The 26152-nt window shown below is 32.3% G+C and overlaps 2 protein-coding genes and 1 long non-coding RNA gene across 3 annotated transcripts; all 3 read left to right on the top strand.

Moving 5' to 3' along the window:
- Positions 1–805: 805 nt before the first annotated feature.
- Positions 806–7290, top strand: LOC139493247 (uncharacterized). The gene is made up of 3 exons (XR_011656955.1): positions 806–931; positions 5471–5620; positions 6640–7290. It is a non-coding gene; the product is annotated as an uncharacterized lncRNA (long non-coding RNA).
- Positions 7291–10147: 2857 nt separating this feature from the next.
- Positions 10148–19900, top strand: LOC139493243 (E3 ubiquitin-protein ligase TRIM45-like). Its single transcript, XM_071281474.1, has 4 exons — positions 10148–11051; positions 11890–11990; positions 17204–17292; positions 18345–19900. Exons 1-4 carry the CDS (start codon positions 10261–10263, stop codon positions 18357–18359), a joined length of 996 nt encoding a protein of 331 aa, XP_071137575.1. The 5' UTR covers positions 10148–10260; the 3' UTR covers positions 18360–19900.
- LOC139493245 (perlucin-like protein) lies at positions 19729–25533 on the top strand. Its single transcript, XM_071281476.1, has 5 exons — positions 19729–19900; positions 20338–20429; positions 20825–20906; positions 21781–22004; positions 25463–25533. Exons 1-5 carry the CDS (start codon positions 19729–19731, stop codon positions 25505–25507), a joined length of 615 nt encoding a protein of 204 aa, XP_071137577.1. The 3' UTR covers positions 25508–25533.
- Positions 25534–26152: the final 619 nt, after the last annotated feature.

Raw genomic sequence — 26152 nt, 5'->3', positions numbered from 1 at the left:
TCTATCTATTTCTTTATTCAAACGACGAGAAACCTTTAAAAGGGTATATAAAACTGTAAAAATCATGTTCATCGATTTGACTCAAATTCTCATATTTGACGTATAACGTATTAAAACGCACATTCAAATTTTCAATAATTCTAAAATAAACATTGAACAATGCATGTGCTCGATAACACATATCATCATTTCATGAAAATTATAGTTGAGACGACCTCTAAATAATTGCCGAGATGACCGCTGAATACTGCCGACGGTAAGATAACCCGAAATACAAATAGATACTGACCTCGTGCGATTGGATTGTTCTAAATTTGTCTATTTCATATTATAGGTTGAAATGAGGTAATTATCGTTTTACCTGTATAAGATAGATTGCTTTTAGTTTGACTCTCATTTCACTTTTAATGTTGACATTCGTTTCCTTTTATATGGGTGCACATGACTAACAAATGTGCAACCAATCTCTAGCTGACGGGTTAAATTCAAAATCACATTAGTACGGAATCAATGAGTTCGAATTATTCCCTTGCAACATTGAACTCCTTCATTCCATTAGACAACATCTGAACAACGACTTTTATGTTTTCTAGATATTTTCGTGTTTTGTATTGTTGTAATTAATGAATGGCTATTATCTATTTTGATTTTATTGAACCATAAAACTAATTTTTGACTCTTCACATTGAATAATCCGCGAAGATATTTTCGTGTTTTATATTGTTGTAATTAGTTATCAAAGGTACCAGGATTATAATATAATACGCCAGACGCGCGTTTCGTCTACATAAGAGGAAAATAGAGTTATAGCCCTTGCATATGGTTGTAATGTTTTGAGCTCCGATTGTTTTAGTTGAAATAACTCTTAAAACTGCATTTTAATATTTGAAAAGTTATGGATATTGTGACAGGAGGATTATCTTCGTCGTATGTGAGTTTTGAATATTTTTGACTTTTGACAAAAATCTTTTCTTTGTCACATATTATAAACATTACATACACCACAGATGAACATAACTCACTAGGAATTTAAGTGTTTACTGTCGTAAAGGATTTATACGGAGTAATTTGGTATTGGACTTTGGACTCTGTTGCCCGTAGCGTACCCTTAGATGATCAGAAGATTAAATAAGACACTTATTACAACACAATGAAATCGGTAGACCTAGATACGAGTGAGGTGATATCTATATTATATTTATAATGATAATGATGAGTCTATCTCCGTTGAAAATGGTCACACTGAGAATAGTAATAAACGCAAACATTGTAGTGGCGCTAGTGGCACACCTTCCCCCATAATAGCATCTGAAGTTATTAAAGTACCTGTAAGTAAAATGGCAAAGAAGCAGACTGACGAATCGGCAAAACATCCAGAAAAAAAGTGCACCAACAAAAAACAAATCTCCAAATATTGATGTCGAAGCAGACATACAAAGGAAAATTTGAAGCCGCAAATTTCCTCAAAAGAAAAAGAATTTCCTCAAAGGAATTAGAATTTCCTCAAAGGAAATATTTATGCAGCAAATTCCCTAAGGGAAATCTTTTTCCCTTGAGGAAAAATCTTTTTCCTTTAGGGAAATTTGATTTCCCTTGAGGAAAACTACTTTTCCTCTGAGGAAATTGTTGAAAAAAGGGGCATAACTTTTTCAACAGTGGTACTAGAGCCAATTTTTTTTAGGACAAATATCAGGGAACCAGTACAAACCAAATTATCAACTTCATTTTGATTTAACTCCAAAAATTAAGGTGACAACTTTTGCACTTAGCGGAATTGCAAACTTGTCCCGGAAACTGTTTATAGCTGAAACTCATCTAAAGAAAGATGAAGTACTGAATGATTTTAAATGGTTTGGTCATAACAGAAATGGCATCCATAAAAACGCAAAGTGTGGGTCAGGTGGTGTTGGTTTTTTAATTAAAGATTATTTAACTGAAATTTTTGATATTGGTATTTTAGACCAATCTTTTGAAGGTATTTATGGTTGTACCTGCATCACAGGCTGTCAAATTTTAGATTTAATATATGTGTTTGCTATCTTCCACCTGATCACTCTACTAGTCAAGTAGACAAGGAACTATTTTTTGACACATTAATTTCACAAGTTTATGAATTCCAAAATGGTTTATTTTATATTTGTGGAGAATTTAATAGTAGATGTGGCGATGAGTATGATTACATTCCTGGAGTCGATTGTATAAATATGAGAAGCGCTATAGATTTTACACGTAATAGTTACTGTACTACATTTATTGATTTTTTAACAAGTAGCAATTGTTGTATGTTGAACGGTAGAGTTGGTACAAACAATGACTACACATGTGTTTCATCAAAGGGTCAATCGGTTGTTGATTATTGTATTACTAGCTATGAAAATCTTCATTTTTTCAAGACTTCAAAGTTATTAGAGCTTCGGACTTAATTATAAAATCTAAGCTTAATATGACTGGGTTGGATGCGAGATCAATACCCGACCATTCTTTGTTGCATTGTGAGTTTAAAAATATCAGTGCCTCATTACCGTCGTGTCATACCTCAGGAAAGCGTAGTTTTGAATTTATTAAGTTTGATGTAAAAAACATACCTTCAAATTTTTGTCACGGCGATGATATACATTTACGACTTTTAGATACTATCAATGGTCTTGAAACAAATGAAGTATCCCAATGTAATATTGATCAAGTTTATACTGATTTTTGTGCTAGTGTCAGCGAAGAAATGAATCAGAAATTGCATTCAAAAGTAATTGTCATGTCTGATAGTACGTATTATAATTAGAGAAAGAGAATTAAAAAACCTTGGTGGAATGATAATTTAAGTGTATTTTTTAATGATATGTGTTGTGCAGAAAAGTTATGGAAAAAGGGCAAATTGTCTCGTGTGTCTTGTGTTGAGTTAAAGTCCAGTTTTGTGTCAAAACGAAGGGTTTTCGATCGTGAGGTTCAAAAAGCAAAACGTAAGTACTGGTACACATTGCAGCAAGCATTATTGTTGGAATCAAAAACTGATCAACAAACGTTTTGGAAGAAGATAGGTAAGATAGGAATTGCTTCGGAACGCAAAACTTTAATACCAATGGAAGTTGTAGACGCAAATGGTAATGTATCTTTAAATGTTGATGATGTTTTGGTAAAGTGGAAATCTGACTATGCCGATCTACTTAATCAAACAGGTAACTAGGTTACTACGGATAGGAACATTCCAGTCGATCATAGCCCTGCCGTTTTGACAGAAAGCGACTTTCTTTTAACAGAAGAAATTTCTTTTGAAGAGGTTTTTAATGTCGTATGTAAAAGCAAAAGAGGCAAAGCCTCTGGTGTAGATAATATTCCAGCTGATGTTTTATGTAACCAGAATTGTATTATATTTTACATAGATTGTTTAATTGGTGTTTTAAAACTAGTGAAGTCCCAGAGATGAACAACTGGTGCCCGTCTTATATCGGGGCCTTTTATAGCTGACTATGCGGTAATGGCTTTACTCATTGTTAAAGGCCGTACGATGACCCTAATGTATGTGTCATTTTGGTTTCTTGTGAACAGTTGTCTCGTTGGTAATCATACCACAGCTTCTTTTTTATAATTAGTCAGTGAAAGTCGGAGGTAATATATCAATAAATTCCGTAAAAAATGTCAATTCTATTTTCTCTGATAATTTGTTCATACCTAGATCTACATATAGGACCAAATAATCAACTTAAATATAATATTTCCACCAAAGACTATTTGACATACCGTTCAGTTGGATATTCAATGCTTGTGAAAACAAAGTTTACAGTTCCTGACAGCCTTGTTAATTTATAATTTTTTTTTTTTTTATATTATACATGTATGTACATGTACACACTGTAACTTTTTAAATTGATGGGTTTGTGAATTACTTGTAAAGCTCGAGAAAAGGACCGAAAAACGGACAACGATTTTCAGCCATTTTCCTGAATGAAAAAAAAAACGATTTAAAAGAAGTATTTCTTTATTAATTCCTTGACTGATTGCCCTAAATTTCAGGTTCTTTTTACACCTTTATAAAATGTCTGCTATTCATCTTTAATGAAATTTATTTGATACATATTGTTAAAGCTGCAGTTATTTGGTTTTAAATAGATGTGTAACAACGGCGAATATGTGTCCCCCGTTGACAAAACACGTTTTAAAGCTAAGAATATTTTGCATTTGAAGTTATCTTCATATATATAGAAATATCAGTATACTTCAAAAACATAAGGACCTGAACATAAACTGAAAAAATATGGAAAGATATGGCGAAAATGAGCACCCCACTCCAGTAGGTTGGATCTTACACTAAATGCGACCGTGTGTTTTGTGATTTGTTGTCGTTGCATACTGCGAATGAGATACCCGTTGTTTTAATTTTTTTTGCAAACATTTACTTGTCAAACTGACCTCGTAATTTTGGCGATGTATGATTTCTTCTTTTTGTACTTTATTTTCTTCCTCTAGTTCCGTTTGTTGTACATTCTTGTACTATTCTGTGTGCAAAAGCCTATCAACATGGTAGAAATATGTATGACACGTCGTTACAAATTTTCAAAGCTTTCTTTTAAAAAGGGGTTAATGATTTTCAAGGAATGTTCGCCAGACAAATACGTTAAATTCATGGATGCTCTGCTCCAGTAAATTTTCGGATCTATGACACACTAGGTACAAACTAACCAAACATATTTGAATATATATGATTGATATGGACGTGTATCACCTTAACGTATGTATCACCCTGACCTTCGGGTGGATTTCTAAGAATGGCGCTCCCGATGAGTGGGATTCTCCAGCTCCAGTAAGTTCCATTTCGTGTCAAACCACTACAAGATTCAGGTCATTTAAATTTTCAATTAAGAATTGAATGCTTCTTTTTGTTACTTCATTAGGGTGTAAAAGCGTTGACCGAAGTATATTTTGTCTGCAGCGCCTAAAAATGTGCACGCGGTAAACGCTCTGTGAAGTTACAAAAAGAAGCATTCAATACTTATTATTACATTTTAGCTAGTATTATGAAAACACGATTGTTATCAAGTCTTTATTCAATGTACCTGTGCATTTTATTTAAGAAATAATTGATGACGTTAGTTTAGCCCTCACTATCGCTCGGGCATAAATAATCACGAATATAATTCCTTCCCATGTTAAAACTACAATACAGTATAGCTTGCATCAATTATTTCGATTCTGGTTAAGACAATTAATTTCTATGTTCGATGTGTATAAGTATAGATCGTTTGTGTAGGTTCTTCTATGAACCTCCCTTTTTTTATTGTAAAGAAACCCATGACTGGCACTGTAATTTTGCAGAGGAAGGAGTTTGAACAGCCAACATGAACGGTTGTCGTATTTAGGTCAAATATGTCAATTTAAGTGTTAATTGATACTTGAGAAAATATACACTGCACTGACTGCAGTGAATTAATTGAACATTTATTCATTTACTGTTGCGTGACGACCATATATATTCTAGTTATAGATAAAAGAGTGTTTGGATTGGCAGTAGCAATAATACTTGTGAACATTTTTGTATTGGTTCTAGCAATACTTGTTATTGCTACAGTCGACAAGGAACTAAAACAAGGATGGAAGGCGTGGGCAATGATATTGTTTACACTTACAGGTATACTAAATACTAGGATATGTCAAAATTTACATCATAGAAATTTGGTAAATGCAAAAAGATGAATATAGATATAGGAAGATGTGGTAAAGGTGCCAATGAGACAACTCTCCATCCAAGTCACAATTTATAAAAATAAACCATTATAGGTCAAGGTACAGTCTTCAACATTGAGCCTAGGCTCACAACGAACAGCAAGCTACAAAGGGTCCCAACATATTACTAGCGTAAAACCATTCAAACGTGAAAACCAACGGTCTAATCTATATAAAACACGAGAAACGAGAAACACTAATGAACCACATAAACAAACGACAACCATTGAACATCAGATTCCTGACTTATGACAGGTGCAAACAATTGCAGTGGGATTAGTAGGCCTTTTTATGGTACCAAACATTCTTCCTTTTCTAAAACAGTAGTATAACATCACACCATAGAAAGACACATGTATGTAATGCACTTAAAACAGTGTGCATGGTTTATTCTTCAATAATGAACCATGCTCTGAAAATAATTGTAAACAAATTAATAAGCTGAACACACGAGGACAATAATTATGTTTATCTATTAGTAAGAACTATTTTGTAATTTCGGTTTTTCATTTTTCTTCTCAAATACATTTGCATCGAAAATCTCAAATATCTTCAAATATAAATCAAATATTTTATCTAATCATGCAGATCTATTTTTACAGAAATTTATAACGATCATTTATATAACAAAACATTTGACCAGAATGAAAAAAATGAAATATTATCCAGTTCTCGGTGCGATCAATTATGAAAGTCAATTTGCAATTAAGTGCGATATACTGTATATGAAATAAAAAAAAAAAAACCAGCGTGCTTCCGATTCACAGGTCCATACAGACGAATATGATAATTTTACTATGTGAATTACATTATAATATAATTTTTATACCGAGGATAATCCGTATAAATTACAGACACAGATATCCAGCCATCACTATAATACGTTTTTTATTTTAAGTGTCTAATTGTATTTTTTTTTTTTAGAGATATTGAATATTGCTTCAACAATAATAGTTTGGACAGAAGGTTATACTGTGGGTTGGAGTTGGTGGTTGTCCTTCTGGTCCGCAGTACTTCTTTTAGGCATCATTGCATTAACATGTCTGTGTTGCATTATGGCAGCTGCTGAAGACGATAAAAACTCGATTGAAGAGAAGAAAAAGAGCAATAACAAGCTGAAACGTTTTTTTATTTACTATTATGTTGTAGATGAAGATTGAGTTTTTTAAATTTAAAAGCAGCTTTTTTTATATAAATAAGTTTGATCTGCTTGAAAACCTTTTACGAAGATATTTAAGCCGTTGCATTTTATGTGAGAAAAGAATCTGTTTTGTTTAACACTGTCATCAGAGATGTCAATAAGAGTTTTTGTTACATATCTTGGTACATGAAAGGCATAATGTTCATCAATGATATTGTAGATGACGATGCGATTTCTTTTATGATGACACTATTAATAAAATATATAACTTTAGTTTATATATGATCTGTCTTTTAAACTGGATATAAAAAAATGTACCAAATGACTGAAAAAGAGTTGTTAATACAGCAACAAATGTCACGTAACAGCAACTCATTTGGGTTTGATTTTGAGCCTAATAATAAAAAAAGCCTATTAGTGCATTATTTGCCAAAGTTGTTTATTTACTTTTCAATGATCAGGGATATGCTTCTCCGATTTCACAGCAAAGCTGTGAAGAAAGTTGTAGTATTGAAATAAGTGATATGAAATAGATTTTTTTTCTTCTGGCTTTTAAATGTACTATCATATAGAAAGCAAACTTCAAGCTTTCCAATACAAAATATAACATAGTTTAGTCTCTTATAATTATTTAAATTTGAAAAATATAGACTTTATGATACAAATGAATATGCCAAGAGTAAAGAGATAGAAATTGTAGAGGATATATTTATGAATGCACAGAAATAAAATAAAATACAAATTAGAGAAAATTGTCTGATTGATAGTATTTTGTTTTTAGAGTATTTTTCAATGATGGAAGAGTAATTTTCTAATTCTTATAACTCTGGTTTTAAATTATTGGTTTCTATCGTCAACGTATTACATTAACTCTGTAAGGCTCAAACATTAAACAGACTGTGCAAGCTTTCCTTAAATTGTTGAAAAGACGCTTGGACATTTCAGAATATTCATATCTTTATTAGACAAAAACGAGTCATTGGTCGACAGATGGAGGGAAATTATGGAATTTATGTATTGATTTGGAATATGCTTGTAAAGGTTTTGAACTCCAAAGTATTCTCTAGATGGTATCATATACTGTATATTCAGATCGAAGACCAATTCAGTTTTTGATGTAGAAGATTTCTAATGAGACAACTAAATGTATCAACCCAAATTCGAATAGGCAAAGTACGGCCCTTAACAATGAGAAAAAAATATAAGCCATACAGTTGGCCAAAAAGTGCCCCGATATGAATTAATTGAAAACAACTAATTACAACGGCATAAAAGAGGGACGAAAGATACCAGAGGGAATGTCAAACTAATAGATTGAAAATAAACTGACAACTCCATGGATACAATTATAAAAAATACAATGTAAGAAAAACATATATGACAGACATGAATCACCAAAACCTACTGAACTACTGGCTCGTGACTCGGGACAGGAACATAAGGAATTTGGCGGGTATAAACATGCTTGTGAGCGCTCAACCCTTGTACAACCTGGGACAGTGGTGGGACAGCATAAAACATGAAATAAGTTGAACACGGCTAAATTTGTCAGATCTATACAAAGCAGAAAGACATTAAACAAAATCACCACAGACCGGATGTTCATGATATTTATAAATCCCTTAAATAAAAGACATAATGTAAAGATATGTGAGTACTCGCAGAGACTGACATCTGGATTCGAATCAAATAGCAAATAATAAAATAAACTATGTATCTAAGACTAATATATCAATCAGAACACATCCACTATCCAAGGAACTTAGATTTTTTGTTAAAATACAATGTATTTTAAGCCAAGGCAATATACAAACGAATATCATACACAAATAAACATCTTTTTAATCTGCTTTAAAATTCATGTGTGGTAAAGCATGTTTTGTTTCATATCTAAAAACTAATGACAAGATCTCAAAATGAAACTATTTGGCAATTCTTCAATAAAAGATGATAGTTAATACAATCTAAAACAGAAGAGGGAGAAATCAAAGAGACGTTTAACTTAGAATCCCTTCTTCCAAATAATATCTATATCTACAAGGACATAATGGGTATTTTTGAAAGACCGAATAAGATGTTAACGTTACATGTGAATTAAAAACGGTATCATGTGACATTTGCGTTGCCAATGCCGATTGAGATGAATATTGTTTCTGCATTAATGAACAACTGTTTGGTTCAAAAACTCCAATCAAACATCGAATGGCTGCAAAAACTAATTACAAGCTCATATGTGGTGTCAAATCCAAAACGTTTTCATAAATCTGACATTCGATTAGAACGGTTAGTTAACATGTAATCTCGAATGATCATTTTTATTTTGGGGTAACTGAAAACGAATGCATGCATAGAAAAAAGTGTTTGTCTGAAGTGATCACAATCAACTTCGCAAACTAATCTCAATGTTGCAATGGAGGGACAAATAAATGTCACATTTAAAGGAGAATAGACACAACATTAATCAGACAAAGAAGCCCTACATAAAAAATAATTTCGCAAACATTAAGAAAGAATAAATGAAAACCGAATCAACTGAAAAAAATAGATGAAACACGCGTATTCTTTAAGTTAAGCATTTAACAAAATACAACTAAAAAGTTAACAATAACGTAAGGTAAAAATGAATGCTTATTCAATAACAAATCAGATGATAGTGGTTGGTTGTAATCAGTAACACAAATGTCGTTCCGGCCAGCAAAGAATGATATCAATGGCGTTACCTTAACCATAAAATAAACTACATTTTCATAACAAGATTTGCATTTTGAAAGATAAACTACACAGAAAAACTTTCAAAATTCTGAAAATGTAACGGTAGTAACCAAAAGTCTGTAGTACCTAAATTTCAAGTACAAATTAAGTACTGTAAAAAAAAACAGTTACCTAAATATTACAATAATTTTAAAGTAACAAAATAGTACTGAATATTGAAAGTAAATTTCCAGTCCTACAGATTTTTAGTACAGAAATAGTACCTATGCAAAAGTAGCTGTGTATAAACTTTGCTGGTCATGTCATTTTATTGTAAAAAAAAAGAGAAATCATTTAAAAAACTATCTAAATATCCATAACAAGACAGTCAGTCGATCGGATAATATCTTTAGACCACTAGATAAAACATGCATAACAATAATGTAAAAGATCAAATTGTCTAGTCAAACACTAAAATATAACCATAAATATTGACATATTTAGAAACTTTTTATGGATAGTATTGCATGAAAAAGGTAGAAATATCTAATATTAGGAATACGTTATATAATTACGACAAATATTGTTATTCAAATTTTTAGTTCAACCTTAAATCTCAATGAAAAACTTTTTTTTATATTCGCAACAAAAGATGACATACTTTAAATTTCTTCCGTATAAACTACAGGTATACAATATTCATAAAAATTAAAATGGCGAATCATGTATTAGGAATTTGTACAGAGTGTAATAAAACAAATGGCGAGGAGTTTTGCTTAGAATGTGAAGTCATTTTATGTTCGAAATGTAAATCTTCTCATCTCAAACGGAAATCAAATAAGAAGCACCATGTCGATAAATCCTATTCGAAGATTTTAGATAAGCGGCCATCATGTCTTATTCACTCGAAAGAAGTTGTCTTTTATTGCAGCTCATGTTGTTTACTTATTTGTCCTAGCTGCATGCTCGAGAAACACAAACAACATGACGTGGATGAAATTGAAAATGCTGTGTCCAAAAAGAAGGAAGGTATATCAAGTGAAATAGTGGATCTGGAATCTAGATCAGAAAATGTCAAACAAATCGTTGATGATCTGAATGTGTTTGAGGAAGCCTACAAGATTGATAATGCCATCTTGAAAAAGGTGATCAAGGTAAGAGGTGATACATTAAAGGCTCTTATTGATAAACACACAGAAACTTTGGTAGAACGCGTAACTCTAGAAGAAAGTTCTCAAATCACCCGGAAGTCGGAAGAAGTTTATAAACTTGAGGATATAAAATTGCTATGTGACCTCCAAATTGAACGTCTAAAAGGTTCTCTACAGAATACGAAAGATATTGATATACTATTGTCGTATGGAGAATGGGAAGAAGATGTCCAGCACGTAAAGACTAGAGAAATTAGTGAATTCAAACAGATTCCACCAATTAGGTTTATAGAGCCAGGCAAAGATGAAGAGACAATTAACGAATTATTCGGAGCGGTGGAAATAGGATTTTTGTAAGTAATTTCACCACACTACACGTTATAGGCATATGCAGATTAAGATAAATAAGGCACTTGTAATAAAGACTGATAAGAATTAAATATATCACAAACAGTGAATAGAAAATTCTCCAAATTTGTCGAAACAAAAATAAATATTTAGAAAATTATACCATTATAAATAGCAGATTTGAATTATCTAAAGACAGTATAGATAGTGACAACTGTTTATCAACAACCAATATGTTTTTTATTATTGTTTTAAAACTTAAAACCGTGACAAGAACATTATTAACAGACTAAATTAGACAATTGATAGCTTGATGTACTGTACATATCACAGTATATTATTATAGAGAATTGGTCGAATACATATGAAGCCGTTTAGAGGCCTTTTTTTTTTTTTCTGTTGGGTTGGGTTTTTTTTATAGGTTAAACGTTTATATGTTATCACAAGCAAAATGATTGTCTCTTCCTGTAAATTTTATTCTGGATGGAATGGACTTGTATGTATAGCCAGTAAGTGAACACTGAACATTATTGTGATAATCATGCATATTTACCATTTTTTCCTGTGAAGTTAATTTTATTAAAAACTGTTTATTGAAAACAGAAGAAAAAAACTGTATTTGTATATGTACGGTATTGAAAAGGAGTTTTTTTTTTTATATTATATAAGATAAAATGGTACAAAAACGTTTTTTAAAACTGTATCAGTCTTGTCTCTGTAACAGTACTAGTAAGACACAAGTGTTTTACAAATTTATACCCAATAATGATATACATATATGGAAATAGTGCCTATTGATCCGTGAAGAACGTGTCTAAAATAAATATTATCGTATATTTGCAGTAAACTGCAAGAAGGAGATCACGTGAGGATCAAGTTATCAGTGACCGAACCAATCAATGGCTGGGGAGATGTCACACACGACAGTATCGGCACGGTCAGAGGTAAACATAACTGTTTTGATAAGACTTGCCCTTGATTGTCTTTCTCTTTAAAATTTAACTTTTGTTAGTCGGTTTATCATAGTATTTATTGCTTTTAAATTTTTGCTTGCGGTTTTGTTGGAAATTTTACACACTTGACTTATTGGACTATATCAAATCTATGCAAATGTAACTCCTTTTATTATTTTGTTTCATGCGTATGACTCGGTATTCTCACAGCAATTGTTTATATTGTAGTCCTGTGTTGTCAGTTTGATGTTATATTTCACATGGCCATAAAAGTGCCAGGTTTGGCATGCCACAAAACCAGGTTCAACCCACCATTTTTTCCTTTAAAAATGCCCTGTACCAAGTCAGGAATATGGCCATTGTTATATTATAGTTCGTTTCTGTGTGTATTACATTATAACGTTGTGTCGTTTGTTTTCTCTTATTTTTGAGTGTAAATACACATTGCGATAAGACGTGTCACGGTACTTGTCTATCCCAAATTCATGTGTTTGGTTTTGATGTTATATATATGTGTTATATTTGTCATTCTCGTGGGATTTTGTCTGTGTGTGTTACATTTTAGTGTTATGTCGTTGTTATCCTCTTATATTTAATGCGTTTCCCTCGGTTTTAGTTTGTTACCCCGATTTTGTTTTTTGTCCATGGATTTATGAGTTTTGAACAGCGGGATACTACTGTTGCCTTTATATATATATATATATATATATATATATATATATATATATATAGTGTCTAAAAATAGCAACAATCAACATTCAATCTATCTAGGTGTGAATCATGAATTTCATTCTATTTAACTAAAACAACTATTTGTTTAGATTTAAAAATTATTATGTACAATAAACGGCAAAAATATCTTGTATATACCCCATCAATCAATATTTTAAACTTTTACACAAAAACGTCAAGCTACAAAGATATTTTTTTGTCATGCATCCGATTTCACCTAGATAGATGCACACGCCCGATGAAGCTAATTTGTTTAGCGAAATATTGCGTGAATAATATATAAAATATAACAACTAATTTTATAACACTCATTAGTGTGTTAAAGTTACATTCTTAGACACTTATATATATATATATATATATACTCGTCTAAACATCAACCCAACAATGTTAGATCTGTAAATTTGCTTTCGCAAATTTTTGGTTCTTCCCTCGCCGGGATTCGAACCCATGCTACTGTGATATCGTGACACCAAATCGCCTGCACTGCAGCCGTCCCGCTAGACCACACGACCACCTGGGCTCTCAAAAAAAGAGCTTTCGCTGGCCGTGTGTTACCTTTCCACGTCAGTTTTAATCTAGCGGCGTACTGCAGTACATGATATATAAGGCATGAAGATGTTATTGTTACAGATCAGCTAAATTATCTATAGTAAAGGATCCTACAAATGAATGTAAGATACAGTCACAGAAAATAATTATATTTATAAGTACGTCTGAGTCAGTGACAACCCTACAACAGATGTATCCATCGGATCGCCATCAATGATGGTGATACCTGGCTGTGTACATAATGTATATACAACTCGTCTAAACATCAACCCAACAATGTTAGATCTGTAAATTTGCTTTCGCAAATTTTTGGTTCTTCCCTCGCCGGGATTCGAACCCATGCTGCTGTGATATCGTGACACCAAATCGCCTGCACTGCAGCCGTCCCGCTAGACCACACGACCACCTGGGCTCTCAAAAAAAGAGCTTTCGCTGGCCGTGTGTTACCTTTCCACGTCAGTTTTAATCTAGCGGCGTACTGCAGTACATGATATATAAGGCATGAAGATGTTATTGTTACAGATCAGCTAAATTATCTATAGTAAAGGATCCTACAAATGAATGTAAGATACAGTCACAGAAAATAATTATATTTATAAGTACGTCTGAGTCAGTGACAACCCTACAACAGATGTATCCATCGGATCGCCATCAATGATGGTGATACCTGGCTGTGTACATAATGTATATACAACTCGTCTAAACATCAACCCAACAATGTTAGATCTGTAAATTTGCTTTCGCAAATTTTTGGTTCTTCCCTCGCCGGGATTCGAACCCATGCTACTGTGATATCGTGACACCAAATCGCCTGCACTGCAGCCGTCCCGCTAGACCACACGACCACCTGGGCTCTCAAAAAAAGAGCTTTCGCTGGCCGTGTGTTACCTTTCCACGTCAGTTTTAATCTAGCGGCGTACTGCAGTACATGATATATAAGGCATGAAGATGTTATTGTTACAGATCAGCTAAATTATCTATAGTAAAGGATCCTACAAATGAATGTAAGATACAGTCACAGAAAATAATTATATTTATAAGTACGTCTGAGTCAGTGACAACCCTACAACAGATGTATCCATCGGATCGCCATCAATGATGGTGATACCTGGCTGTGTACATAATGTATATACAACTCGTCTAAACATCAACCCAACAATGTTAGATCTGTAAATTTGCTTTCGCAAATTTTTGGTTCTTCCCTCGCCGGGATTCGAACCCATGCTATATATATATGTGTAGCACTCCCAAACGTATCCTTCCACCTAAACGTGTCTACTCTCCCAAACGTGTCCGTAATAATGAAATTTCCCCAAACGTGTCCGATTTCAGAACCCCCAAACGTGTCCGATAATTGTTATTCGCCAACACGTGTCCACTATTACACGCCAGAACGTCTCACGTCTTTTAACGTTAGTATACTCATTTCCCAAATGAAATAACGTTTACGGCTTTTCTATGATGGGAGATACAGTTGATGAAGTGGTCATTTAATAGCATAAGTTTGTTCAAAGGTTATAGATGATTATCATAATTGCAAATTCAATCTGTAACATATGACTTAACTTTTGACTGCATTTGCTTATTGGCCAGTTGCAAGTATTTCATGCTCATTTTGAGCTAACATACAAATAATTCTTGTACAGTTAAATTAATCGTTTACTATGTAAATTATTTTGTACTTATAAACTCCGATGATGCTTTTATATTAATCAGAATATTGCACGGCGGGCTTTCATCAGAATTGACTTCCCCTTCTCACGATATTCCCGTGCTTGCATTTCCTATCATGATTTTCTTGATAGAGGGTTACTGCTCACAAAGAAGCTATTAAACCAAGAGTTCCAAATGGTGAAGTTGAAATCATCCCTTCGTAAATTTTACGGACGCCATCACGAGTTGGTTGACCGTTATGGAATAACCGTTTCACAAATGATATCGGATATGTTCCTTACGTCGTAACTACAATCCCCTTCCCTTTCATGAATGTGACCTACCGAATTAAGACTATTTACCGGATTTGTAATCACATAAGCAACACGACGGGTGCCACATGTGGAGCAGGATCTGCTTACCCTTCCCGAGCACCTGAGATCACCCCTAGTTTTTGGTGGGGTTCGTGTTGTTTATTCTTTAGTTTTCTATGTTGTGTCATGTGTACTATTGTTTTTCTGTTTTTCTTTTTCATTTTTAGCCATGGTGTTGTCAGTTTGTTTTAGATTTATGAGTTTGACTGTCCCTTTGGTATCTTTCGTCCCTCTTTCTCAACTCTCAGTCTGGTATTGTAAAAGCTCTTCAAATCATAAACTGGTTGTCAGGTTTGTTTTTTTAATAAATTTAAGGTTTCGAGCATCACTAAAGACACACGAACAAGAGACATAACGTCCAGTGTCAAATATTTCATGCATTACTTGAACGATATTATGTTAGCAAAAATACATTGGTCCTTTCGGGATCTTTTATAGCTGTTTATGCGGTATGGGCTTTACTCAATGTTGAAGGCCGTATGGTGACCTATAGTTGTTAGTTTCTGTGTTATGTGGTCTCTTGTGGAGAGTTGTCTCATTGGCAATCACATCACATCTTCTTTTTGTACTGTAGATAGGTTCTATTATCATACCAGGAATTGAAGATTGAACATAAATGTTTAAGTTATTCGGGATTAACACTATAGTTGGGATTTTAATTTAAAATAATTCAAGAGCGAGTAAAAACGATTTTTTATGACGTCAGTTAGAATTGCGCAGTGAATGGGCAATGATCCCTACACGAGTTATATTATTTTGTATCTACAACTTAACTGAGCATGGCTGCTTACTTTTACATCCAAAATAACTTAACGAACGTCCCCACTTTTACCCAGGTTATTCTGTCGGTCTAAATAAAAAAAAAAGACCTAAAGTTATTTTCTATTTTTGAATGAAATAGCAAAATGAGTTTACGCTAATGAACAAGTAATTCTAATATGACGTGCTTTTTTCGCTTTGTAAACAACATCGTGATAAAATTCTCCATATATCTATACTTAGCGCAGACTCAGAGATATACATAATAATGGCTGTTACAATATACTTCCCACGTAAATCCATATATATTGGAACCTATAGCTATTTGCAAACCATTCGCCGATTTAATTGTTTTAAAAATTGCAGTTAAAAAAAGACAAAATAACTTTTATTCTTATTCGGATGCATAATAAAAAAAAGTAATACACAAGAGCTCGGAGAAATCAACAAAATAAAAGTAAAATAAAATTCCGCGAAAGTCTTTTATTGTTTTTGACGCATTGAAGTCATTTCAAACATGAGTCGACGTCATAACGCTCAGGATAAAATTCAAATATCACAGCCCAGGCCATGTGTAAATTTCCAACAATCTATGGCTTCCATGAATTATTTCTTAATTAACAAATGACCTATGTTTTTATAATACTGACACGAATGACATTTCCAGTAAAAGATAAAAGTATGGAAACATTAGGGGATTGGACACGTTTTGGGTGTTTATTAAAAATGAACACGTTTGGGCGTTTATAGAAATGACATGCTTTCGCGCTGTTTAACAACTTAGACATGTTTTACAGTTCAGTAACGTGATGTGGACACGTTTTGGGGAAAGGACACGTTTCTGAGTGTTACATATATAGTATGATTCAATTGCCCTTTGTCTTATGCTGTATTGTGTTAATTGGCTTTTATAAACATTCCTTTTTTATGTCGCCTCTTAAACAATTTTTTCTTAATGGCAGCTTTTAAGAAAAGTTAAAAACATTGCACAAATATATCTGCACCTGAACTTTCACGTTCGTGTGTATTTTTGTGTGTTTGTTAACAAATTTGTTTTCAACAATTCCATTAGGTGTCTTACTAGAGTCATGTTATTATCGTCAGGCACTCAGGATAATTTTTTTTCTGTTTTAGGTGTAAATGATGACATCGTAACAGTCGATTTCAAAGAATTTTCTGGTTGGGAAGCATTGGTTTCAGAAGTTGAACTTGTAAAGTCTGGTGTAAGTGTCTCACTTATCATAAACAGAGTAAAATTATTCGATTAAATATTAAACTTGGCTGAACCAATTAGACGCATTGACACGTTAACGCCCAAATCGATTACACATTTCGTGGTTAAAAAAGGTATGTCTACCGAACAATGTTAATGGATGGATATCTTCTGTATGAAAGTAAAGTTTTTTATTATACACAATTTTGCAAAAATATATTAATACAAATATTCAAAAATTTTAAATGACCTCAAAGCAATCATGTCAATGATATTAATCCATTTCATAAACCGACCAGCCTTGGCATTTAGTATAAATCTAATTCGTCAACGTTACCGTATAGGGAATAATTTCGTTACTCATAACCTTATTGAAAATAGGTATTGTTACACCAATAAACAGATAATGTGATATACAAATTTTCTGATAATGATGCTGATAAATCTGTTGTTCTATTGACACATAATCAACAAATTGTTGAAAATACATCAGTGCGTAATAAGCACGATTGGATAACAACGAATGCCTTCAACCCGAAGTATTTTCATACAATTGCTTTTTAATAAACAAAATATATTGTTTAAAACATTTTTTTGCTGTTTAACTAGCTATAACAACACATAAAAATAGGCCAACGATACTAAATATAAACCACAACAGACTAAACAATTAAAACAAACAAGTCCACAACACATTACATAACATTAGAACACGAAGTAATAAGTAACACGAACCCCACAAAATGAAGAGGGGTGATCTCAAGTGTTTTAGAACGGTAAGCAGATCCTCTTCATATTTGAAATACGTGGTTAACTTTTACTTGTAACTCAACAATATCTTTACTGGACCTTATACAGAAAAACAAAATATTGTTAAATGAAATCACAGTTTTCGTCTGTGAAATAATTATTTTTACCCCCCCCCCCCCCCAAAAAAAAAATATTAGCATGGATACATGCCCAAAATGAAAGTGTTATGAGTTAATGTACAGATTACCATTTCTTTCTTCAATCATTGTTCAAATCTACTGCTTGTTTGAAATATATATTTGTAATTCATAGAATGAAAAACAGTGATGTTATTAGTGGAACAGGAAACAAGATATTAGAGTTTGAAGAATACAAAATATTCTTGTCATACGAAACTGTTTAACAAAATGTGTTTATAAAGACAATTCAAAATATATAATAACTAAGTGAATATGTGTATATCGGGCTATAAGTTTTGTTTGTAATTTCTCAAAAATATTCTATGTACTTGCTTGTATATCAATAAAAAAATTTAAAGAAATAAATTATAGGTGTTTTTTCATAGTATAAGTATGGACACACCTAGTTTTATGTATATTTAATTGGTATTCCTCACGAATCAAAAATCGATTTTGGTTTTGGTCCACCGTTAATCACAAACTAATGTCTTATTTATACGCTTTGAACACAAAATAAATGTATTTTATCGATTTGTATGTTTTAAGCAGGGATGAATAAATATTAAGTTCGAGTAAAGATGAGTCATTTATGACGCCTCATACAACATTTTAGTCATGCTTACTAGATTCTTAAAAAAATAAATGAACCAAGAATAATTTTGGTATTCATATATATTTGGGCAGGTCCGACCAACCGACGTTTTCTTACGTGTGGAGATCATTTCGCTGTTCGGGGTGTATAAATATGCAGCAACATCTTGTCAAAATTGGGACATTGAAACTAATGCCTCTTGCAGAGAGAATGACAAGATATCGACATGTAAAAACCCAAGAGGAATAACTTAAAAGCTGACAAATATTTAGGTGACCTATAGCCAGAGAATGTCAGTCACGATTTCCAACCAAGTTCGATTCCTAATACAAGCCAGACCAACACATTGTAATTAATGTTAATGGGTTCTCGTGCTGAACATGCATGCAATGTTTTGTCACTGAACTGTAGAAATCAATCAATAAATCGTATCAATGAATAAGCGTACAGTGTATTCGTGATAAGAAATTGTATCTAGATCGGTCATGTATTGTTCAAAGAAATAATTAATTGATAAATCAAAGATCAATTTTGACAACTTTCACAAAATAAACATCGAACTGCTTAGCACTGAAAAAAAGCTCGTCCATTGTGATCTGGAATCGCCTCAGAAAATAAAAGGTTTTAAACATTAAACTGCTGAATTGAAAATTTTAATTTTAATTTATTTTCAGCTATGCGTTAAACTTTCAGGTCATAAATATCAATATTTTGTAATCATATACCTACACTGTAGCGTGAACACAACACAAAAACAACACATGTTACTCGAGTTTGAAAAAGGTTCTAGCATTACAGAAGTACAGTAAAACAAGAGCGATATTTGTAGTCGCAGATATACGTATGCTTACAATCGCTCGTTTCCTTATAATATTTAAAACAACCTGTTTGATATTGTTAGTTATACAAACATACATAGCCAAAAATGTTGGCCGTTTATTTGATAGCTGTGGTAATCTGCCTATCCGAGGCAGAAAAATGTTTTCAGGATAAGGAGGCAAAACTCATCAACGGAATAAAAGCGTCCTTAAAAACGATGCAAGATAACATGAAAGGTGTACATCAAATGGTAGAGAAACTTGAAGTTTATCTCAAAGGTAAGGTTTTCAATTACAACAGCTTTACAGACAAAGTATATCTTTGTAAAGATTTATAAACAAAATAATCGAGATTTGGTTTAAGTTAATCTACTGAATACAAAACAACAATTTAATTGTATCTTTCATTTAAATACATTTAACAGTAATATTTCTTTCCACTAAAATATCTTTAAAAAACAACAAGAACACAAACTATAAAATACAGTTTTATCCGGAAACCAATGCATATATGACTTAATTAGCCGACACAAACGCTTGGTAAATAGTCATTTTACTATGAAGTTATGACAACAAAGTTTTGAACCGAAAGATAAATACAGTATACTCAGTAAATTGAAAAAAGGTAGTCTTATTGTTAAAACAGTAATAACTTAAGAAAACCAACAACAATGCTACCAAAGGCTTTTTTCAAAATATGTATTATGCATTTGCAGAAAAATCCAATATTTGCAAAAAAGGATGGAAAGAATATAAAGATCATTGCTACAAATATCAAAATGACAAAAAGTCATGGCGGATGGCAGAGGTAATGTAGAATCTATTTACGCTCAATCTTATACATTTATTTCTAATTTCTTTTAATTAAATTCTGTGCGATGATATAGCGTTTTTGTTAACGCGCTTCTAATGCATTCTTATTCATAAAAAATCCTTTTGTTGCTAATAAATATGATTTTCCAAATAAAACTTAGAAGATGGGGGATGTAATTGACATGTTGAACCAAAAAATAAAAGTTTTTAAGATACAACAAACTTCTATAGTATTTATTTGTAGAACTTACTGATTAAATAAATGAAATTGTTGTGATCTTGTAGAATTAATAATGGAAAATCTTATCGACTCTATCAAAGATTAACTTTTGGAACCTATTTCAATGTTGTGTGTATATAGATATAAAAGTATAGCTATTTCATTTACAGAAACAGTGTCGGACAATGGAAGCGTATCTGGTTAAGATAGAAGATGTTTCAGAACACAATTGGATTGTGCAAAATATAAAAGGTATAATATCATGTAGCTAAATTTTTAAATTTAAAAGTTATTGACTTATTGATACAACTTATATAATTTTGAAGAATTTCCCAACGTTTTGCAAGATCAGGGCTCATGCACTGATCATAGAATAACTGCCAGCGTTTGTCCTTATTCCATACTAGCACACCCGTCTTAACTGCATGGTTCATGGTACTTTAACTGTACAATAAAGTTATTCTCAATAGATCTTTAGTGCTTTGCTTAAATTTGAGACATATTGGCAATTGATTGGCAAGACTGTCTGTTGGAATAAAAAAAAAAGAATTCCATTATTCAGACGTGTTTAAAAATACCAAATGTTTGTGTTCTCTTCAAATGTCTTTGAAGCAATTTAAGAGGAGAACTATACTAGTGTGTTTTTTGTAAAGTAGTGATAGAGAATGTTAAATTTTTACTTTTATTTAGAAAACAAAGTCAGTGACACAATTTGTTCTTTTTATTTTTTCAAAGTATATAAACAAGTCTACCTTATTTTTTCATTTCAAACTTTTGTTTCTTCTTATTCATCAAAAAGTGTTCCACACAATATATATATGTAGCTTGAAAAAAAGCTTGTGTTCATACACTATATTTGAGAAAATACATACATTATTATGATCTACCTTAAGTGTTAAAGTATTTAACAATGCAAGTATTTTATTTCGTTGCCTATATAGCAAAAAATAATTAGACATGCTTGGTTGTGCTACAAGTACTATTTCCCTATTGGTGTCCATTTTTTGGCCATTATACTATTTTGTATTTGTGTTTAGTTACAGAACCATGCGTCATATGTATTGTGTATCAAAATTGCATAATACTATAAGTTTATTTATAGTTATTCAATTCAAATCATTTTTAGGTGGCAATATTGGTTCAATATGGATAGGAGCTTCAGATGCTGGGAAGCAAGACTGGAGATGGGCATTTGATTTATCTAAAGTTACGTATAGCTTTTTTAATCCTGGTCAGCCCGATAACGGTGGAAATGTTGAAGGTTGCCTTGAGCTTCGCTCTGAACTTGGGTATAAATGGAATGATTTTCCATGTTCTTCTACTAACTCCTACGTATGTGAAAGTCAACAGGTAATTGTGATCTTCTTCAGTATTCGCACATTTGGGGATATAGACCGCTACGATTGCGCAGGGGTTTTGATTACTTATGCGTGCATTCATTTTACAGGAAACGCGGATTAAGGAAAATGTTATTCGTAATAAATATGACAATAGTTAATAATTTTGAACAAATTTTTAAATGATTGAATTAAAAAAAATAAAGTGATCACGACGAATCCCGTAACAGGTTACGGCATTTCTGTAGCTTCATTCTGAAAATCTCATTGTAAAACGTATTCTTTTTCTGATTTTAATAAATATTGATCGCTTTAGTAGATGCTTTAAGTTTGTAAAGTTGCATCTAGGCACAAACATGGAATTTCGTGTGTCCGTATCAGTAGAACACTTAAGTCAGAGGATATGTTATGGCGATGCGTCGTTAAGAATTTGAAAGTCAGGATAGAACTGATAAGCATTCAACAGTCATTCTGCATGTCTACTGTGAACATTCACATGCCTGTTTCCGAATCTATAAAACTTCACAGTCGACATAAATATTGGCTACACAATTATACCGTTTTAATTAATGAATATAGAAGACGAAACGATACTTAAAAAAAACATGAAGAGTTTGACAAAGGCCATAAATGAATACCCACCTTACCAAAGCATATGCAACTATTCCAGTCATAATTAGGTTCGATAACTCTGTATGTGACTGGTTTAATTATGGTTATGTAAAATGTACTGGTTACCCCAGTAATAATTTCAAAATATATATATATAGATATTGCATCTTTGTTTCAACCCATCCGTGGTTTCCTTTCGTTGATATAAAATATTTTCATAAAATGATTTCATAAACAATCGTATAATACTAATATATATATTAAGTCTTGTCAAAATTTACATCGTGATTACGTCACGTTGCCATGTTTGTTTTGTTTGATCACGTTGATGACTTAATTAATATCTCCACAATCTTGCTTTATCCTTAATTATCATACGAGTTACAATAACGTGTCATATTTAATTGCAATACAAACAGTTAAATCTTATTGAATTATTTGCATGTGTAAACTAAGTGTCGAACATCCTCTACGTTTGAAATTATTTGGTCGCCATTTTGTTATATGTAACTTCGAAATTTTATCAAAACAAATAGCATGTATCCACTTTCACAGAGGGAAATAGTGTTTAAATATATGCTGCATTAAAGTAAGACAATTATTGAAAAGACATGCATCTAACAATTTTACGATTTTCATCGTACAAATCTTCAAAAATATATATGTCCATGTCGCCCCACGCTATCAATGTTCTAAACTGCATGGTCGGTGCATGTAAATCTTTATTTTTAGTGTGAGGGACTGTTTCTAATAAATATATTGAAGAACGTGTGAAAAAAGAAATTTCTTAAGTACAAAAAGACACACTTTGATAAATATTTGAAATATTACTTTTTGATTTATAACTAAATGAATACCGGCATGTCGTGTCGTTATGAACCTTCAACAGTGTCCGCCATTTTGAAAATATTGCTGAAGACTGCCAAAATATGAACTTTTCAAACAAATTTCGAAGCAAAAAGTTTAATACCTGAACTGATATGGTTTGCCATTTACTTTAAATAAATATGTTGTCGATCTTTTTAGAGGTTGGAAGGATATAAGTAACAATAAATTAATTGAGAAAATTGATTTTACAAAAAGGTCCCATTGCAATTTTGTCGAGTTTTAACGAAGATGTCAACGGAGGCTGTGTGGCTATGTCACCTCAATTTTCAAACTTATTTCGAAGCACGAAATCATATTTCTGAACTGAAACTTAAAACATATTTAATTGTAAAAATTTATAAACTGTAAAACGCGGGGTTGGAAGGAAAAATATACTTTATAACAAAAAAGTTATGACCGTTTTATCTATGTACCCCGTTCACTTTCATTGATAATCTATCGGCCATTAATGATATACAACAGAAGTGTAAAAGTCACGTGATGACGGAGATAGTTGGATATGGCAAGACATTCCTATGTTTTTAACTTTTGATCTGTATATAATTCTAAGATTTAGTGATTGTGCATAATGACTTCTATATCAATTTTGTTCGTTCATTGTCTATTCCCTTTTTTGTTTTCATTTGTCTTTTGATTGGTTAAGCCATTTCAATTGATATTTATAGTGTGTCTTTACATGTGATGTAACACTATTGTTTCAGGTAAGGATGCAGGTTGGTAAAACTCTAGTATAAACCCATTGCATTTGTGTGTACCTGTCCTATGTCAGGAACCTGATATTCAGTGGTTGTCGTTTGTTGATGTGGTTCATAAATGTTTCTCGTTTTTATATAGATTATACCGTTGTTTTTTCTTTCGAATGGTTTTACACTAGCATTTATCGCTTGATGTTCGGTGTGAGCCAAGCCGCCGTGTTGAAGACCGTATTTTGACCTATAATGGTTTAAATTATGACTTGGATGGAGTGTTGTGTCATTGGCACTCAAACCACATATTCTTATATCTATTTATTATGATTGAGATCCTTCGTCCATCTCCTCGTTAGTGACCAAGGTACTAAGAAAACCGGACGGGGTACATGTACTTGTAAATAGTCAAATACATAAATGATAGTTAAATGAAATTTCTTTTCGAGCAAATGTAATTATAAAAAAATGAATTTGCAGTATCATTTTAACTGCTTTTGTCAGCTCATTTAAATTTGCTAGCAGAATGCAGTCACTAAATGCAACAACGAATTTATCGGTCGAGAGAAGCAACTGAATTTAAGGTTTCAAGGAGACTGAAAACTTTCATATCTGTTTTTATACGCCCGTCAAAATTTTGACGGGACGTATTATGGTATACAAATGTCCGGTGTCCGTCCGTCCGTCTGTTTGTCCGGTGTAAACATGTCGCACCCTAACTTGAGAAATTTCATGAAACTTAATATAGTTGTTTTTATGATGGTCAAATGATCTGTATACTTTTTGGTGAAAATAAGATTTAAACTTTTTGAGTTACGGCACTTTGTAACTAAAACAGGGGTGTGTTTTTTTTCACATGTCGCGCCGTATCTCAAAAACGATTTATGATTATTGCTTAAAACTTTACACACTTCTTTGTTATATTAATCTAAAGATCTGTATACTTTTTGGTGATGACTCAAAATTTAATTTTAGTGATATTTGTAAAAAAAAAAAAAACAGGGGGGGGGGGGGGGGTTCACATGTCCCGCCGTGTCTCAAAAGCAATAAATGGTAATTTCTTAAAACTTTCTCAGAAACTATTTATGATTATTGCATAAAACTTCCACACAAGACGTCGGGCGTATCATGCGCTCATGGCGCAGCTGTTTATTTGATTTGTTACCGTATCTTACAAATTAAAGATGAGTGGAATAAAAAAAATTACACTGCTTCATGTTTGTTGGCCAAAATAAAGGCACCAATAGTTATCCATTTTAATCAAAGTAATATTTTATATTTTCAGGGAGTATCATGTCAGCCGTATTCGAAATTTTTAGTGAGGAGATAAACCTTTAATAAATGCTACCAGAGATTGATGATATTTTCTTCTGTTAAAGTTTTAAACTCTTGAATTAAAAATAATTATACAAAGAGGGTACTTAGCAATAATACAGATACTCATAAGGACAAAGGACAAAACAAAACCAAAATAAAAAACCAAATAAGCAGACAACCACGATAACATAAAAAAAGGGAAAAACACCATGACAAAATAGAACAAAAATAGCAAGATGACGGTCATGTGATCTCATCAATGACTGTTAACTTCTTTCATTGTATACAAGTGGCGTAAAAGAAACATTAACCAATCAATCGTGGCGAAGTCGATAACTTTGCGAAAAATTAATGAAAAATGCACGATATAATAAATAGCTGTCAAAAAAAATGGTAGTCTTAACGAGCAGAAAATTGATTTATTTTGGTCCAACGAAAAACACAAATCAATATTTTATTGGTAAACATTGAACAGCAACCAACCATGTATTTGACCGATTTGTATATTTTCGACATGGATGAAACAAAATTCAGCTCGAGTACATAGTTAAGTCATTCATGAAGCCTTATACAATTTTTAAGTCATGCTAACCTATTCCTCAAAAAGAATGATGTACTAAGAATGATTGGGATATTTACATTTTCCTGACCTGATGAC

This window comes from Mytilus edulis, chromosome 10 (assembly GCF_963676685.1).
Source record: "Mytilus edulis chromosome 10, xbMytEdul2.2, whole genome shotgun sequence".
In the NCBI taxonomy this organism is placed as follows: Eukaryota; Metazoa; Mollusca; class Bivalvia; order Mytilida; family Mytilidae; genus Mytilus; species Mytilus edulis.
This window is presented reverse-complemented; position numbering and strand designations above follow the sequence as displayed.

Bases quoted from the DNA above. Each gene is read 5' to 3' on its own strand.
- LOC139493245 (XM_071281476.1), top strand. From the start codon at position 19,729: ATGTTGGCCGTTTATTTGATAGCTGTGGTAATCTGCCTATCCGAGGCA. The intron at 19,901-20,337 runs GTAAGGTTTTCA...ATGCATTTGCAG, and splicing joins ACTTGAAGTTTATCTCAAAG to AAAAATCCAATATTTGCAAA. The intron at 20,907-21,780 runs GTATAATATCAT...AATCATTTTTAG, and splicing joins GATTGTGCAAAATATAAAAG to GTGGCAATATTGGTTCAATA.
- LOC139493243 (XM_071281474.1), top strand. From the start codon at position 10,261: ATGGCGAATCATGTATTAGGAATTTGTACAGAGTGTAATAAAACAAAT. The intron at 11,052-11,889 runs GTAAGTAATTTC...GTATATTTGCAG, and splicing joins GCGGTGGAAATAGGATTTTT to TAAACTGCAAGAAGGAGATC. The intron at 11,991-17,203 runs GTAAACATAACT...TTTCTGTTTTAG, and splicing joins CAGTATCGGCACGGTCAGAG to GTGTAAATGATGACATCGTA.